Source organism: Ambystoma mexicanum, chromosome 5p (genome assembly GCF_040938575.1).
Source record: "Ambystoma mexicanum isolate Mex_15411 chromosome 5p, UKY_AmexF1_1, whole genome shotgun sequence".
NCBI lineage: Eukaryota > Metazoa > Chordata > Amphibia > Caudata > Ambystomatidae > Ambystoma > Ambystoma mexicanum.
The window spans coordinates 758,209,664-758,226,317 of record NC_090930.1 but is presented as its reverse complement, the minus strand read 5'-3'; the positions used below and the strand labels follow the sequence as shown (position 1 = coordinate 758,226,317).

The 16,654-nt window shown below is 47.2% G+C and overlaps 1 protein-coding gene across 36 annotated transcripts in view; it reads left to right on the top strand.

The window, feature by feature from the left end:
* CLASP2 (cytoplasmic linker associated protein 2) overlaps positions 1-16,654 on the top strand; it is a 2,478,243-nt gene that overhangs the window by 1,573,237 nt on the left and 888,352 nt on the right. For all 36 annotated transcript variants that reach the window (XM_069613152.1, XM_069613157.1, XM_069613154.1 and 33 more), the window contains one exon: positions 8,077-8,183. In XM_069613152.1, the coding sequence (XP_069469253.1) occupies positions 8,077-8,183 (107 nt within the window). The remainder of the gene's footprint in view (positions 1-8,076; positions 8,184-16,654) is intronic.

The window sequence follows — 16,654 nt, the reverse complement described above, 5'->3', positions numbered from 1 at the left end:
GCCCCTAATATTGAGCAAGACAAACCTCAGTGTCAGATGAGGAGGGGGAGAGGCTGTCTCATCTTGGGGTCCCGAGTGAGCCGATTGGAGCGAACGTGGGTCAGTCATCTCCGGGTTGGGGGGGAAGGTGGGGGTTTGTTAGCGTGCTGCCACCTTGTGGCTGAAGTTTTAACATCCACCTCCAACGGGAGGCCAAATCTATAACAGTCCGGGAAGCCGAATCTCCAGGCAGATAACAATAACAATTGTATGATTAACATCTTTTTGTACCTACCAGGGTAATTTTTGAAACACCTTAACTCTATAGGAACAATTTGTTTCCTACTGGGACTTCTTTTCAATTAAACTGTTGAAATTTAACCGAACTGTTTTTAATGAAGATATATAGTTTCATGTATCTATGTATATATTGTGAATGCCTTGTTGAATACTGCTTTCTTGTCTTTTCAATCCTTTTTGTTTTCCAAATGTTTTTAATGTCATTTGTGTTAATAGTGATCTGATTTAAAAATGTATTTAGTTTATTACATTTGTGTACTCGACTTTTCCTTTGGTTTTTTTGTGACTTTTTCAAGCACATTCCTTTTGCATTTTCCTCGGAGAGACAGTTGAAATAATTGACAGAAATTAGGACTGTCGGAAGCGTGGGTACCTTGTTTGGTTCTTCTTTATAAGAATCTCCTTGTCCGGCATGTCCTGTGGCCAACAGGGCCAAATCTGTCCGTCCAGCCAACAGTGCTATGACAGTCCGCGAAGTCAGAATTCCATTCCAAGGAGGTTTCGGTGACATGCACCCTGGAATTGGGCATGGGCCGTGTGAAGCCCGCAGCGTTGTTCTTGTGGCTACGTGTCCCAGGGCCATCCAATCTGTGCCAGGATCGTAGATGATCATTTTAGCTTTCGGTTCCTCTGCACTCTTGTCCAAGATGAGCGCCTCGGTTTAGGAAGGGAGGTGCCCGTTTCACCCTCATTGTGGTCCCTTGAGGAATCCTCCGCTCAGCCCGGTGAATCCGGGTGTAGGATGCGACGTTGTCGAGGTGGCTGATCCTCCGAAGGGTCCCATTTTATGAAAACTGTAGGTCCGTTGAGAATAGCCACCGGTAGCGGACCTGGTGATCCTGGAGGAAGAGCGTGCGGAGCCGGAGAGCCCTTAACTTTTGCATCGTCAAGAGAGAGAGATCCTGAAAGATTTGGAGCAGGGAGCCCTGGAATGAAAGTTCATCTTTGCAACGCCCTATTGCTGATATGGCTTCTTTAGTTGAGTAGAAGTGCAGCCTGGTTATCACATCCGGGGAGGGCGGGGGGTGAATCCGAGTCCACACCCCTACGAGAGCTCAGCCTGTGGGTGCGGTCCAACATAAGTTGCGATTTGTCCAGATTTGGGAGTAATGACTGGAAGAAGTCGCTGATATTTTCAGCCAGGTCTTTGTCAGGGACTGAAGAGGGTACTCCCCGTACCCGCAGATTGTTGCGTCAGGCCCTATTTTCAAGTTCCTCCTGTTTGAATTCAAGAATCTCGCTTCTGTTAAGCAACTCCTGGATCGTTCGTTGTACTTTTGCGAGGGTGGTCGTATGCTCTTGAGTTGAGTTAAGTCTCTGCTCCGTGTCTGTGACCCTCTGGTCCGTCTGCTCCAACTTGGTGGAGTGCTCCGCCATGCATGATCTAAATTCTGTCTTGATGTCTGCCATAAAGGCTTGGATGTCCTCTTTGGTTGCCAGTAGTCCGCTGCTCTCAGAGGTTTTCTGAGGCGTGAGTTTTGGGGTTCAGATTCTCCGCCCCCTATCCGCTGAGAGCAGCATGGCGGCGATGTGAGGGGTTTTTGGCAGGCTTCAGGTGCTTGGCCATTACTCCAGGACTGCGTCGGGGGTACCCCGTGTGTTTTCTGGACTAGAGAATTGGGCCAAGGGTCCTCAGCGATGTCCACTGCTCTGGCCAGTGGGGCGAATGCCGCCAGGTCTAATTCAACTCATTCCGGAGCGTTGGTCCGACCGAGGCATGGATTCGATCTGTTGGGGAGAGTACAAGGATAAGTTCAGTTCCAGGCCGGATAGCGGGTCCACCTGGTGGGAACCCTGTCAGACTGAGCGTCAAGCGGACGGTGGACTGTTCTGCTGTTGAGGGATGTAAGCCCCCAGAGTTCCTCTGGGAAGTGTAGAACCTGGATGCTGTTTAAGCGTGAAGTGTGAGGCCAGTTTATCTGTCAGCTAATCTCCATGGTTAATGAGGTTGTGTGTTGGGAGATCCCATCCAGGGAAAGACAGCCACTCCCCCTAAGTAAGTATCACTGGGGTCCGGAAGGTCCGTAATAGTAGGATGGCAAAGAGCTTTGGGTCAGGGCGCTCCAGTAGGTAGCCGTAGGTCAGAGATGCTCATGGTCACTATGCGGTTTTAGGGCGAAGGGTAGAGGCAGCATCGGCAGTTGAGCTGGCAAGGCGAGAGGGCAGCTCCCCAAGGGATCGTAGCGTTTTGAGGGCCAGTGCCCCAGCAGGGGAATCTGGCCCTATCACTGGTGCCAGAAGCAATTTGGTGCAGGGGCTCCGCAGGGGGGCAGCAGTAACCGGACCACTTGGATATTCGAGGTCCAGACAAGCTGTTAAGACCTGGCAGTGTTAGGAAGAATTCTCATTTCATGGCTAATTTCCCTTACCTAGTGATTCCCTCAGCAGCTTTGCTGGATCTCTGGAGTTGTTTCTTTCCACTTGGTAAGAGTGTGAGCTTTTCACCCCTCTTACTTGTATTTTGCTATGTGTTTTTACCTGTTTTTATGATTGTGGACTCTGGAGTACACCACTTCAGTAGCCCCCTTCTTTGTGTTTCATTCAACACCTTCAGTGCAGTGACACAGGGTTGTTGTTCAGACTTCCCTCCGACTCCATTTCTGAGGCTGACTACTGTCCCCCAGAAAAGAGTAAAGTTACCATTAACTTTACTTAGTCAAATTTAACCACAGATCCAGTACACACCATCTTACATGGGGTGCTGGAAGGGTTAACTCTTGACTCTTTTTATCTGTACCTCCTAGAGCAATTGTTTCGCTCTTTTAACATTTAGACATGGCTGGTGGCAGTGGTATCTACCCTAAATTTCTACCGTGGTTATCTTAAATAACCGTGGTAATATTGTAGGCTATTGTGTTAGCCTCAGACTTAAACCCGCTTGACCAAATCCTTTTTCGTTTGGCTCCGGTGCAGTTTATTCGCCATTTCTTTTTGTTAAACTCCTTCTTGTGTTTTACTTTGTGAGGCAAACCAGGTTTGCCTTCTTTGTTCATTGTCTTTTGGCGGGCTTCTACCTAGAAGCCCTCCTCAAGGCGCCTGGGAGTCTAGGTGGGCTGAATGTGAGGGAGGGGTGTAGTCACCCCCTGCACAGGGTATCCTAGGAAACCCAAGTCGCACTTTGTCATGATTGGCTGAGGTGGTTGTCCGGGCTGGACAACCCCCCTGCTGGGGGATTGACAGCCAGGCTGTGTGAATGAGGGTTTTTCGCATAAAAGGCAGGTCTCTTGGGCTGGAAGTCAGTCGCCACTGGAACTACAAGGAACCAACGAGAAGTGGAGGAGAGGTCGACTGCTGCAACTACCCCGTACCGGTGAAGCCCTGCTGCAGTCCTGAGCTATCTACCCTTCAACGACTAAGAGGAGATCGGTTATAGCTGAAAGTTTCGACTGCATAGGGTTGAATCAAAAGGACCTAAAACCAAAGTGCCGAATTGTTTGGGGTAAAACCACTTTCTTTTTCAAAAACGGGAACCCAAAAAAATCTATATTTAAAAAAAAAAAAAAATTCGACCCTTTGATTTTAGGTCAAATTGAATCGACCCTTTGGCATTCGATCCTTTTGTATTAGGTACTTTAACTGGACACCGAGGAGATCCAGTCCGGAGTCTTCTTCCCTTGAGCCTGGTGGGGATAACCAGCTCATCTTCTTCAGCCAGAGGTCGCCTTTGTGGTCGAAATAGCTGCACACTGCTGAAGTCGTTCGGATAGCCACCTCAAGAACCTCTCCTGTTTTTAAGGAGTGCACCTTTTATTAATTGTCGCTGCTGCCGGCCTCATCCCTGTGTGGTGCCGACGCCCTCATCGCCCTTCTTCGTGCTGAAGCTGCAGGAAAGCGTGGGCCTGCGGGAAACCAACAGGAACAATTGCTGTGGCACCAGCTTCGTTCTTTGAAAAAGGTACTGTGTCCTGTTTGAGGAATTGTGGGTGAAATCCCTATTTCTCTACTTTAAGGCTTGTCCTTACTTTTCCCTCCTTCTTATAACTTTTGCTTCCGAACATTGACAATATCAAAGTACTCTTGGCAACGTTGAATCTCGAACTGTCCGACTGTGTGATCCTCGACAACAGGCACCGATGTCACTTGACTTTTGCTCCGGCCCCTTGACTCGTGAATTCCTGTCTATGTGCGTTCTTCGATTCTGTCTGCCTAACCAACATATTGTCTGTGATTTTTGCCCCCAACTCTCCCTGGGTATTTCGAGTGCTAAGTGTGTTTTTACCCCGGTAGCATTTCTTGCTGCGGATACGCGTTTATCTAGTAGACGGAACTGTCAAAAAGTGATCGCAATTGTATTCACGGTAACAGTTTCAGAACAGCTGTCCATTCAAACACAGAGTACTTAACTCGAATAATACTGTACAAAGTGAATTGGTTAGTTGTATATTTTACGTGTGGTTTTTGAATTAATAGAAGTGTCGTTTTAATACCAAATGGTTTAAAAATAAATGTACTTATATTTCTTACCTGAAACCTTTAGTCAGAGTTTGCTTGAGTCACAGTAATTGTGGTCCCTTTGTGTAATCTCTGCTACTGCTCATATACTCTTGAGATAAGCGTGGCTGCTCCGCTACTGCTACCACTATAACCTAGTAGTACAGGCTTGTACCAAAGGTAAAACTTGTATTGCCATCTGTAGTCTTAATTGTGTGCAGTGGTCCCTAAGGGCACTGGACGGAATTCTGCCTAACAGGCGGTTAGAGGGAGGTTGAGCCAAAGTGCTTCTTCATACGTTAGGGCCTGGATGCCACCTTCACTGCGAGGTAGATGGAAGGGCCAGTTCACATTAACAGCAGCGTTGCTGCAGAGGCCAGCCTGTGAAGGGGGGCCTTACCGTAGCTCAGTTTCTCGTTGATATTAAGGAGGCAATCTGCAGGGACCGGCTAATGCAGCCCTCCGTCCGTCTGTTGGAGGCTCCTGGCTCCACCCTTCATATTGCCAGTCTGGGCCTCCCGGCCGGCAAAGCGAAGCGGGGGTAGGGGGAGCGGAGTGCGTGCACCTGGCATGCCGCCAAGGTGCGTGTCACCAGCCCTGAGCTGTAAGGCAAGCCAGAGCCTCCAGACTCCAGCCCCGCCCGCCGTCCCGCAGGGCTTCCTGCTCCAGATGGGCATTGGCAACCGAGCAGGACAAGCAGGGCAGCTGGGGAGTGCCAGTGCAGGCGGCCGAGAGTCTCCGCCAAGCGTTGCGCCGCCAAGGCCTCCACAGCTTCGTCGGGATGGCTCCTTCTTCACTGCACTCCCCCGCAGGGCGGGGGGGGGGCCAGGGCGTGGACCAAATGGATGATATCTCGGTCTCCTGCAGACCTTCCGGCTGCAGTCAGATGGATCTAACACAGACTCGGCTCCAATCCTCCGGATCGCCCGTCATCTTTGATCGCCTCGTGATAGTAGCCACGCCAATCTGCCCCGATCTCAAGCTGGGGCCAACATCAGAGGCTCCCCTTACAGCCAGCCATAGCCCTGATATTCCGGCCCCGGAAAATGTCATTTTTTACACAAGGTTCGCGCTGGAATTGCATATTATGAGCTTATGCCACGGGATTCACACAGAGGCCATCAAGGGAGCAGCCACATCAATGGCTCTCCAAGCCACACCCCCCCCCCCCAGAGAGGTATTTTTTAACTAAACCCTAATAACGATAAAATACTGAATGTTTTCATTTGTTATATATGGGGGTGGGGTAAGGGGTTAAACGGGTGGGGAAGGGGCTGGGGTGGGCTTAAAATCATAGGGGAACCAGGGGTTTGGGGGTGTGAGGAGTCTAATAGAAAAACAAATCCGTTTTTTTTTTCCAGTGTTTTGGTTTTCGGTAAGAGAGCCCTCTCTGAAATGTTTTCGTTAAAATTACATAGAACCGCAGGGACAAATAAACAAGAGTTCTTCTGCATATATTGTCATAGGGACTGATCAGTGCTTCCAAAACCGATTAACTTGGCAAGGCAAGTAAAGTAAAAAGCTTGACTTGCATTCAAAGTGCAGAACAGGTTACAGGCAATAGCAGAAAGTTTGTTTTTCCCATTGATGCCTATGGAGAGAAGGCAGCAACAGGAAAATAATTTCTATCCCCCATTTATACCACACCCGATGTATTGGTTATGTGCGAGTATTAAACCTTGTTTAAACCTTTATTATGCCGGCTCTGTGTGAGCCCCTTTGCATTTGTGTTATTTATTATCGTTCCCCCTGAACACTATTTTCCCGACTGCTGTTTTTTCAGCTCGTTGGGTGAGTACGAGAGGCAAGTCATTTCAAGGTTAGATGAATAGCTGATGCTCACTTTTAGCCAGATGGTCTTCAGGTATCTTTGTGATTCAAGTCACTTAGTATCTCCTCCCTATTCCATTATTACTTTGTAATCGCTCTATATATAAAGCAGAATATATGATGGTGTGTTCCTTATACAATTCCACACCATTCTACCAATCTGCCCCAAATTTTGAATAGTCACTTTTTGGGACCCTCCGGACATGACTGGCTACATGACATTTGGACACCCTGCCCCTTTCTTCGATTTCAGCCCCTTCTCACATGAGATGAGAGGGTTGCCTGAAATCTGTGAAACATCAATGTGGTCAAAGCTCATTTTAAATGTCTCAACGTGAGGAACAATACTCGAAGGGTCTGAAAACCAAATTTCAAGGCACTACGACGCACCAGTTCTGAGATATTTTACTGCACTGCACCACCGCAGGGTGAAGCGACTATTGCTGAGAACGCACAGAAGGTCCCAGTATGCTGCAGCATGCCAACCCTTGCCACCCCTCCATGGCTGCTGTAGGGTATGCCAGCCAGCCACACGCGCCCATTCTCTGTGCAATTTTCTTCAAAGTGCAAAGCACATAAAGTGATAAGCGACTTGGAGCAGCGACCTACTGGATCATTGATTTTCAACAATTGATGAGTGTTATGATGTCTGTCTACAGAACTTGTGCGGAGTACATGTCCTTTCTGCTATTCTCCCTGAAGTATGGAGGAATGGGGTTAGGAAATAAGTGACTTAACTTAGTAACTAATATACTACAAATCTGCAGTCCCCTTTTCTATAAATGGTGTCTACACCATCTCTGCTAAAACGTAGATAGCATTCAAGTAGTACCTTGGCGGATGGTGTTGTATGGTCAAGTCTGTGTAAGCTCGGCTGTGCTCTGCTGCTTCCATGCACTTGCCATGTCATTGCCCGTCAACATTTGTTATTGCTGTTAAAAATGCTCCGGTCCTGTCCTTGATGCGACTGCCATCCCATAAGTATAGAGGAAAAGGGGACTGTGGGTACATTAGTCACTAACGTTAGAACCTTCCTAAAATCAAGATATTTCAATCTCTTAAGGAGTACGTAGTTGTGCAGTTATTCGTATAAACTGTGAAAACATATATTGTTCTTTTTTCAAAATGTCTAACTACTATCGTCTTACTGCCTGTTTTGCGCTATGTCCCTGTCAAAATATTGTCGTAAAAATTGTAATCAACTGAGCGGTAGGTGCATTGTTGTTCGAAGATATTCCCTGGATCTCATCACTACAGAGAAAGTCAGTGGCACAGACAAAGGTGCAAGTATCCTTAATAAAGTTTGTAATTCGGTGAAATAAACCTTGCATTATTTAAGTTGGTTGGAAATGTATGGTTACTTAGCTAGAAACTGTGTGAACAAGTTGTTAAAAGCACACTTACCCATTTGTGACCGTTTTACACAGATCTACATTTGAGAACGGTTTTATGCCTCATGCTCTTTGTCTGAGCAAACAGACATTTTTAGTTTGTCTGTTTTGGAGTAACCGCTTTCCTTATGTTGTGGTACTGTAGGTTCAGGATTCAGCATTAGTCAACAAAGCAGACTGTCTTCATCAGTAAGCGCAATGCGAGTCCTCAACACTGGATCTGATGTGGAGGAAGCAGTAGCAGATGCCCTGGTATGCTTGGTATTTGTTCAGTACCTCCTTAATATGCAACATTATGTACATTTGAATTTCCTTTTGTTTTTCTTGTGTGTATATTTGGTTTCAAAGTTATATTCCTAAATGTTTAACACTGACAGCAGTCAATCCGGCATAGTCGGTGGTTACTCAAGAAACCTTTTGAAAATTGAAATTAAATGTCACTTTTTTTCCAAGACTTTGTACGTTTCATAGTTCTAAAAGTTTTGAGTTGGAGATAGCCATACCTTGGTCCAGGTATGTCTATTTTCTGAGTCGTGCCCACTACCTGAGTCACTCTTTGGGCAAAGGGAGGCCCGCAAAGAGCTTCTTTGGTCGTAAATGGGCAAATACTCAAAGCCCCTTTTCTGCACGCCATCCCTCCAATGTTTTGCTTCTCGAAGTGAACAAGGTGTCCAACTAAAGATTTGTTGAGCAGGAGATCAAAGCAGTTCCCTTAAATCAGGCATCAACCAGTGAGCTGGAACTAGTTCTGAGGAACATGGAACTAGAGCAGGGCGTGCTACATTTCTAACTTCTGTATGAGCATATGAAATGCTCAATATCATTTTCGTGTGTGTGTGTGTGTGTGTGAGACCAACTATGCTTTAAATATTTTTGAGTTGTTGCCCAATTCCTCTTTGTATGGAACCAGTTGGACAGAAAGTCATAAGTAGTTCCTGGTAACCAACCTACCCCAGCACTTCAGTGGCTCGCATTCTCCCATAAATTCCTCATCTTGATAGATTTTCCCCTCAACGTCAGCTGCTCGGAGAGATTTGACAGGGTGTTTAGTGTGGCTCAATGTAGTCTCCTTAACCACGCCACTCCATAGACTCCAGATGTGACGTCACTGATCCCATAGATAGAGTGCACTATGCCCCCATACCTCACATTTTATTTTTGAGTGCTCAGCACACCGTTCGGAACACGGCTCGAATTTATGAACAGAATTTCAGCATCAGTATGTCGTGTTCCAAGCCTTCGGGGTTCAAATGCTGCCAGACATTTGTGTTGTGTTCAGGGGTGGAACATGATACAGGGAAAAGCGGATTCCGTCAGTCAATTAACCCGAAGGCTCTAAGTGGACGCTAGGCCAAACTGGCACTACGAAGGCCCCTTTTCAAGTTGCCGGTCAGGGTGGTCACCATCTCCTTGGGTATAAATACTGAAGGACCCACTGCTGTGAAAAAAGACAGACGACATAAGATAGCAAAAAAGAGATCGCATTCGCACAGCGAGTCCCATCACTCTTTCTCCTAATCCTCCCACAAAAAGAAGCACAAACTCCAGTGTGACTCGGACCCTTCGGAGGAGAGGGTTAAGCCTTACCCATCCAAAAGGGACCTTGGGGAGCAATGGGAGGATTCAAACTGTACATGCTGCAGCTTTTTTGAGAAGACCACAATAGCTACAGCTTCAGTCTCGACACTTTCGAGGGCACCAACACCAACTGTGCCAGGGACCTCCAACGTGAAGGTGTCATCGATGAGTTGTTCTTTGCGTTGGGTAGTGTTGCGCTAAAGGTTATCCGTGCCTCCTGTGCTTTTACCAATGTACCCATATACTTTGGAAAACAATGTCATGTGAGATGGCTGTCAGGGAGAAGGGGTGGCACCATCAGGAGAGACACGGTATGGCCCTCTTCCATGTGAAGATTATTTTATAATCCCTGATTTATTGATGGCATACTGCCAGTATACCAACCCATTAAATAATAAAACTCACAAACCTCTTCTTGCTAGGCACTCTAGGCAGGATGACATCCACCCTTTATGTACATGTGGTTAATGTGGAGAAAGAAACACACCAAGCTGAATGTGAAGTCTAGATGTTGGGATTCCCGTCCGATATGCAGGAAATTAATAAATGGTTTGCTTGTAAAGCCAAATGGAACAGAAGGAGAGGAGAGATGCATAGCGGGTGCACCGAGAAGCAGAACCAGACAGACACGCTCGGGTAGGCTATGCCAAAGGATGCAGACTCTTCCTACCGGAGGGGAGAAAGACTGCGTGCAGAGAAATCTGGTGGGAGTGCGGTCACGCTGCAGAGCCATCATTCCACTGGCAAATAAGAGAGAAGCCGGCGGGAAGACCAAAGAGGTGCTGGTGAGTCTGCCCTGGAGTGTTAGGATGCCCGGCACATACCGTCGGGAGTACCATCAATCACCAAGAAGCTTTGAAAGCTGCTAAATAACGTTGAAAAATTACATTTGCGCAAATCTCCATATAAGGGATGCCAATATGGTGAAAGTTGGAGTAAATATCATGAAGTGCAAATGAACAGCATTTAATGAAATTGAAGGGCAACACATGAACAAACCTTCATATAAGGGATGCCAGTGTGGGGGAAGTTGGAACAAGTAATAATGGAAGCCAGTGGAGAATAAAACAGTGGAAAATTAAGAACTGTGATATGCTTGAGAAAGAAAGAGTATTGCAAGATTGTGAGAAAACCTGGTGAAGGTGTTGCATCAGACAGTGAGTCTTTGGGGAAGGGGAGATACCTGGCAAGAGAGTACATTTCCAGTTCAAGGCACTTCCCTTTGGCCTGAAGTCGGCCCCAAGAGTGTTCACCAAATGCTCGGCCCCGGTGGCAGCACATCCATGCTGCAAATTAATGTACGTCTAACCTTACTTAGATTATTGGTTCGTCCGATCCCGCTCTCACACGCTGGCAATCCAGCACACTGCAGAGACCATCCACATCCTGAGTTCACTAGGATTCTCGATAAACTATCAGAAGTCCTGCTTAGTGTCATCTCAGAAAGCACTATTTCTGGGTGCCCCACTGAACACACTGTTTTGTCTAGCGACTCCCTCGTAGGATAGGGTGAAAGCCATCCTGGGAAAGGTCCAACAGCTGTCAATAGCTTCCGTTGCAATAGTCTGGTCCATCAGGTCCCTGCTGTGTGATGTCCTCGTGCATTTATCTGGTTCCCTTTTGCAGCTTGCAGATGAGGCTCCTTCAGGAGTTTGGATGCCTGGTGACAGCAAGTCACTGCATGTGTACCGACAAGATCGCCCTAAGTCGGGCATTCATTTAAGCCCTGGAGTCGTGGTCCATTCACCCACTTCTCTCGCACGGCGTTCCCTTTCAAAACTCTTCTAATCAAGCGGCAGTCCCAACTGATGCCTCCATAGAGGGTTGGTGGGGGGGGGGCCACACAGGACATTCTCATGCCAGGGGGACTCTGGCTTCCGGACTAAAAGGATTTAAACATCAATGTCCTAGAACTGCGTGAGTCTTCTGGGCCCTCAAATCTTTTCGCCTTTTGCTGCAGGGGAAGGTGGTGCGAGTGTTCAATATCGAAAAGAATAGGAAAGCGAGAATGCGGTACGATAACCCGCAGTCTTCTTGCCAACATACATCTCAGCCCCTTAATATTACTGTTCCTGATTGTTGCACTGTAAGTTCACACTCTCACTGTAACATTGAGGTTTTGGACAAAGCTCAGCCCTGTCTCACTGATCAGCCTCCCATGATGCCCACTGGTATTAGCCCTTCACACACCTCAAGCCTTAAACGAGTGGAATTCTATAACTCCATCAATGCTAAATTGGATGAGTGATCCCAATTTCCGCCATTACTATTCCACTCACGGATCCTGCCAGTGCTGCTCCTTCTATTCAAGCTGCACTTCTTAATACCCGCTCTCTTAGACTCATGGAGTGGAGATTGCTGACCTTCTGCTGTAAATAATGTTACTAAGTCCCAGACACCAGTTTTGGTGATGGGTGATTTTAATTATTGGTTTGACGCTCCCTCCGACTCTGCTACTGTCTCATTAATTTCTGCCATGGATACTCTAGGTTTTGCCCAAATGGTGTCCAGCCCTACTCATATTGCAGGGCATACTCTTGACTGGGTTTTGGTTCATCATCTTACGCTTACCAACTTGATTGTATCAACTTGTATAGGATCTGTCCACTCTTTGCTGTCGTTCCATATTGTTGTTCCAGAACCCCCCGCCATACTTAACACCAGTTCCAGATCTGTTGTGCGTATGCGTTAATTGGAACTCCTTAACCCCATAAAAATGTTCTCCCCTTCTCCGTGACAGGCTTAGTGCTCTGGAGGGTTTTGAAAATGCTGACGAGCTAGCCTCCGTCAAATCACAAATACTTTTGAGGTAGTTACTAATCAGTTGGCACCTCTAAAAGATCGGTCCATAAAAAGTCAATCTATTTATAAAGACTGGTTTGATGACACTATGATTCAATTTAGGTTGAAGAAACGGACCGCTGAACGTTGCTGACGCAAGAACCCCTCATCCACCACTCTGGCCCATTATAAAATCTTCGTCAAACAATACAAGAAAGCAATTATCACGGCTAAATCTTCTCTGTATAATGATAGGATTATGCATGCAAAATCTAGTCCTAAGGAGCTCTTTGCAAGCCTAAGTGAATTTAAGGGTATGCCATGCTACGTGCAGGTCCCGGTGAAAGTTGAAGATTGGTGTCAAACCATTCAGGACTCCTTTAATAATAAGGTTAATATGCATCAGATCAGCATTCAGTCCACCAGGGACGCGTGTTATGGCAGGCACATTCCTAATTTGGCCAGTGTGGAACTGAATTCCTCTAAAACTACCACCCCCTTTTTCTCCTTCGTCCCTTACTCTGAATCTACTATCTTATAAATGATTTCCTACATGAAGCATACTTCATGTGAGGGCTATGTCTGCCCTTGCAGCCTCTTCATTAAGTGTATGGATGTGCTTTGTCCCTGGGTCACAAAATTCATTAACCTCATTTGCTGAGGGATCTGTTCCATCATTTCTGAAGGAGGCTTGGGTCACCCCTCTCTTAAAAAAGGGGAATCTTGATCCCTTCGCTGTGGATAACTACCATCCCATTACAAATGTCCCTTTTCTCTTTAAGATTCTGGATAAGGTGGCTTATACCCAGTTTCAGAATTTTGTCGAAGGGAATGATACTTTCCTGGTTCACCAGTCGGGGTTTAGAATGGGGCATGGAATTGAAACTGCCATGTTAGACCTCAAGGCAAATCTACTAAGCAGTATTGATCTTGGGCAACCAGCCGTACTGATGCTGTTCGATTTGTCCTCTGCATTCGACCTTGTGGATCATGCATTATTAGAGGATGGACTCTGCACCGTATTAGGCTGCTCTCCCAAGCCATCTCAGTGGATCTTCTTTTCTTGGCCCACGTAATGCCAGAGTGAGTGTTGGTGAGGCCTTGTCAAAGCCCACTTCGATTACGTGTGGTGTCCCTCAGGGGTCATGTCTCTCCCCCTCCTTGTTTAACATTTATATCACTCTCCAACATGGGGTCTGGCATGGATTCACATGCTCATGAATATTCCCCGTTGTGGGATTTCTTGGCAACAGAAAAAACAGTTTTGATTTTGTTTCCAAACTGTCTTTCTCCTATAAACCAATCACTGAGGTCTGGGTCATTCTGCCCCCAACTAATGACTGCCTGTTAGGCAGAATTATATGCAGTACCCTTTGGGAACACTACACACAATTAAGACTAAAAGTGACAGTACAATTTCACCTTTGGTACAAGCCTGTACTACACAGTTATAGTGGTAGCAGTAGCAGAGCAGCCAGACATATCTCAAAAGTAAATGAGCAGTACAAATAGTTACACAAAGGACAGCAATTACTATGATTCAGGCAAACACTGACTCAAGGTTTCTAAATAAAAGAATATATATTTTTCTGATGTTTGTTAATCTGCTTAGAATCACATGCTGTGCATAGGTCCGACATCCAGTGGTCACTGTGGAGTATTGCATTTTGTTTTTGGTAGTCGAAAAGGGGACGTTGACAAAGCGTGTCTGTAACACTATCCCTATAGTGACGTGCGGTGTACCCACAATCCCTTACGCGTCCAGGTCTCTCAGATTGTTTTTTTCCACCCAGCCTTTGGTCGCCTTTACGTGGAGCTCCTCGAGAGACATTGCAAAACATATTTCCTGGATCTTGATCCTGACTTATTAAATTAACACATAGATCCCTCCCCTCGACGTAGCTGCGAAGCTGTTTCTCCGCCGAACAAGACCTTCGACGGAGGAGATCCTTCGGCACTGCCGAACACGTCGCCGGCCAACATACAGTAGGGAGAGTGGGAGTGGAACTATCTAGTTTCTCTTTGAGAATGCCTTTCCTTTTCCCTTCCCTTTCCCTCGGGGTTGTTATCACCACAAATTATTGCCTCAGCTATGGAGAGGACACCCTTTAGGTTTTGCCCGCACTGCAAGGGCAGGTACACCTGGAAGGACAAGCATAAACGCTGTAATCGCTGCTTGCCCCTCGATCATAAAGAAGACGGCTGCGCGGCTTGTCAGATTCTAAAACCCAAAACTCTAAAAGAACGTAGAGTCAAGAGGTGGGCGGCCTACGCCATGTCGAAGTCCGATTCCTCACCCGCCGTCGCGGAAAGTGACGAGGAAGGTGATAACACGACCTCCGTTGCGGAAGTCTTAAACCTCTCGAGGGAGCGCTCACGCTCCTTGTCGTCCGTCCCCGGCCCCGACGGGCTCAGCTCACGCCCTGCTTATGGGGATGAACACCCCGGTGATAAGGACACACAAAAGACTCAGTCCCATAAGCACACAACCCACGGCTCTTCTTCGTCAAAGACGAAGAATCCATCAGCGCCGAAGGAGACGCAGGGCACCCTGGCGTCTACCTCAGACCGTAAGAGTCTAAAGCCCCACTCGCAAACGCAGCCGCGACCAGCGACTGGGCTTTCTATAGATAAAGGCGCTACCCCCAAACCATCCGACGTAACGCTCCATGTAAGAGCGCCTGTCGCAGTACAACACGCAACGCCAGTAACATCAAGACCAGAAACCTCCCCAGACAATTTACTTGTCTAGAGCCTAGCGAGGATTGTTTCTGCCGATACCCATAAGTGGACGACGAAAGACACGTCGAATACCGCGTAAAGGGCTAAAGACACGCCGAAAAAGCCGAAGGGGAGCCAGGAACTGCCCCCTTCACCTAGAGGGACTCCAGGCCTACCGGAAAGGCTTTTCAGACAGCGACGGAAACCTTTCTTCGACATTGTGGGAGAGGTCAAAGCGTTTCCAGGCAGAAGACACTAATTTCCCCCCCTAGACTACTCAGGGGTACCCCATGAAACTCTGGAGAGACTCCATTTCTGTATGGAGAAAATGGAAAGGTTTATGGAAAACCAAAACCTACCAACACCCAAAAGGCCTAGAGAAGAACCCCAGGAGGACCCCAGGTCACATTTCCTAGGCTGTTTAATCCTTCACATGAGGAATTAGATGTGTATGACCTCACTGAAGAGGAACAACATTTTCAGGAAGAGGATGATTTTTTGGGTGTAGAGGAAGAAAGAAACCTAGAGGAGGAGGGTTTTCAAGAAGATCCAGATACAGGTGCAGGGGGCTTCGGAGAAGAACTAGTTACCTCACACCCCTGGCAGTCCCCATCAGCGTACTCTGACCCTGATGCCATAACCCTATCTCCCCCCAAAGACTCACCTATTAGGAACACATCTCCTATAGATGATCAGCCTACGTTTAATGCACTGTTGCGCAAAGCAGCAGCGCATTTCGAATTATACACAGGGGAGACCTCTCCTGACATTGACTTTGTGGAAAAAGTAATTAAGGAGAAACCCCCTGTCAGTCAAACCATTCCACTCCTTGCCTCAGTAAAAAGAATCACCACCCCTTCTCTATCCACTCCTGCGTTGGTCAGAGGGGTCAACCCTCGAATAGAAAAACTCTTCAGTCCATCTCCTTCTGACACTTTGTACGTCAGGGGCCACTCCGTACCAGACTCCCTTGTAGTAACAAATACAAGGAAGAGAGCAGGGGTGCCACTGTCCACCAGCGAGGCACCACCAGACAAGGAGGGGAAAAAGCTGTATGCCCTGGGGAAAAGAATCTCCGCTACCGCTGCTTTCTCAGCGAGGATCGCTAATAACAACTCCTTACTAGCAAGCTACGCAGACGCACAGTGGCGCAAGCTACGTAGCAACGCTGAAAAGGCACCAGAACCCCTGCGTACACGCCTTCTGGCCACAATCACGGAAGGGACACTAGTGAACCAAAGCATTGTTAAAAACACTTTAGATGCTGCAGAGACTGCTGGGCGTTCCCTAGTCCAAGGGATACTCCTCAAACGCCATGTCTGGCTGCGCAATTCAGGGTTTAAACCTGAAACACAGGCTTCCCTGATCAACAAACCTATAGAGGATACCAATCTCTTTGGTAAGACAGTTGATGAGGCTCTAGAAAATGCTAAAAAGGAGTTTGACACAATCAAGACCCTTTACCAGATTTCTAGGCCCCCTAACAGACGCGGCTATGGCAATAAGTGCTTTTTTCGTGGCCAACGCCAGCAGCAAAATCAACAAGAACAATACTCTGCCAACAACTGGTCCTCTAACCAGGGTAATAGTGGCCAGTACTATCAGAGAGGCCAGCGCCGTGGCAAGGGGAGAGGTCGGGGCTC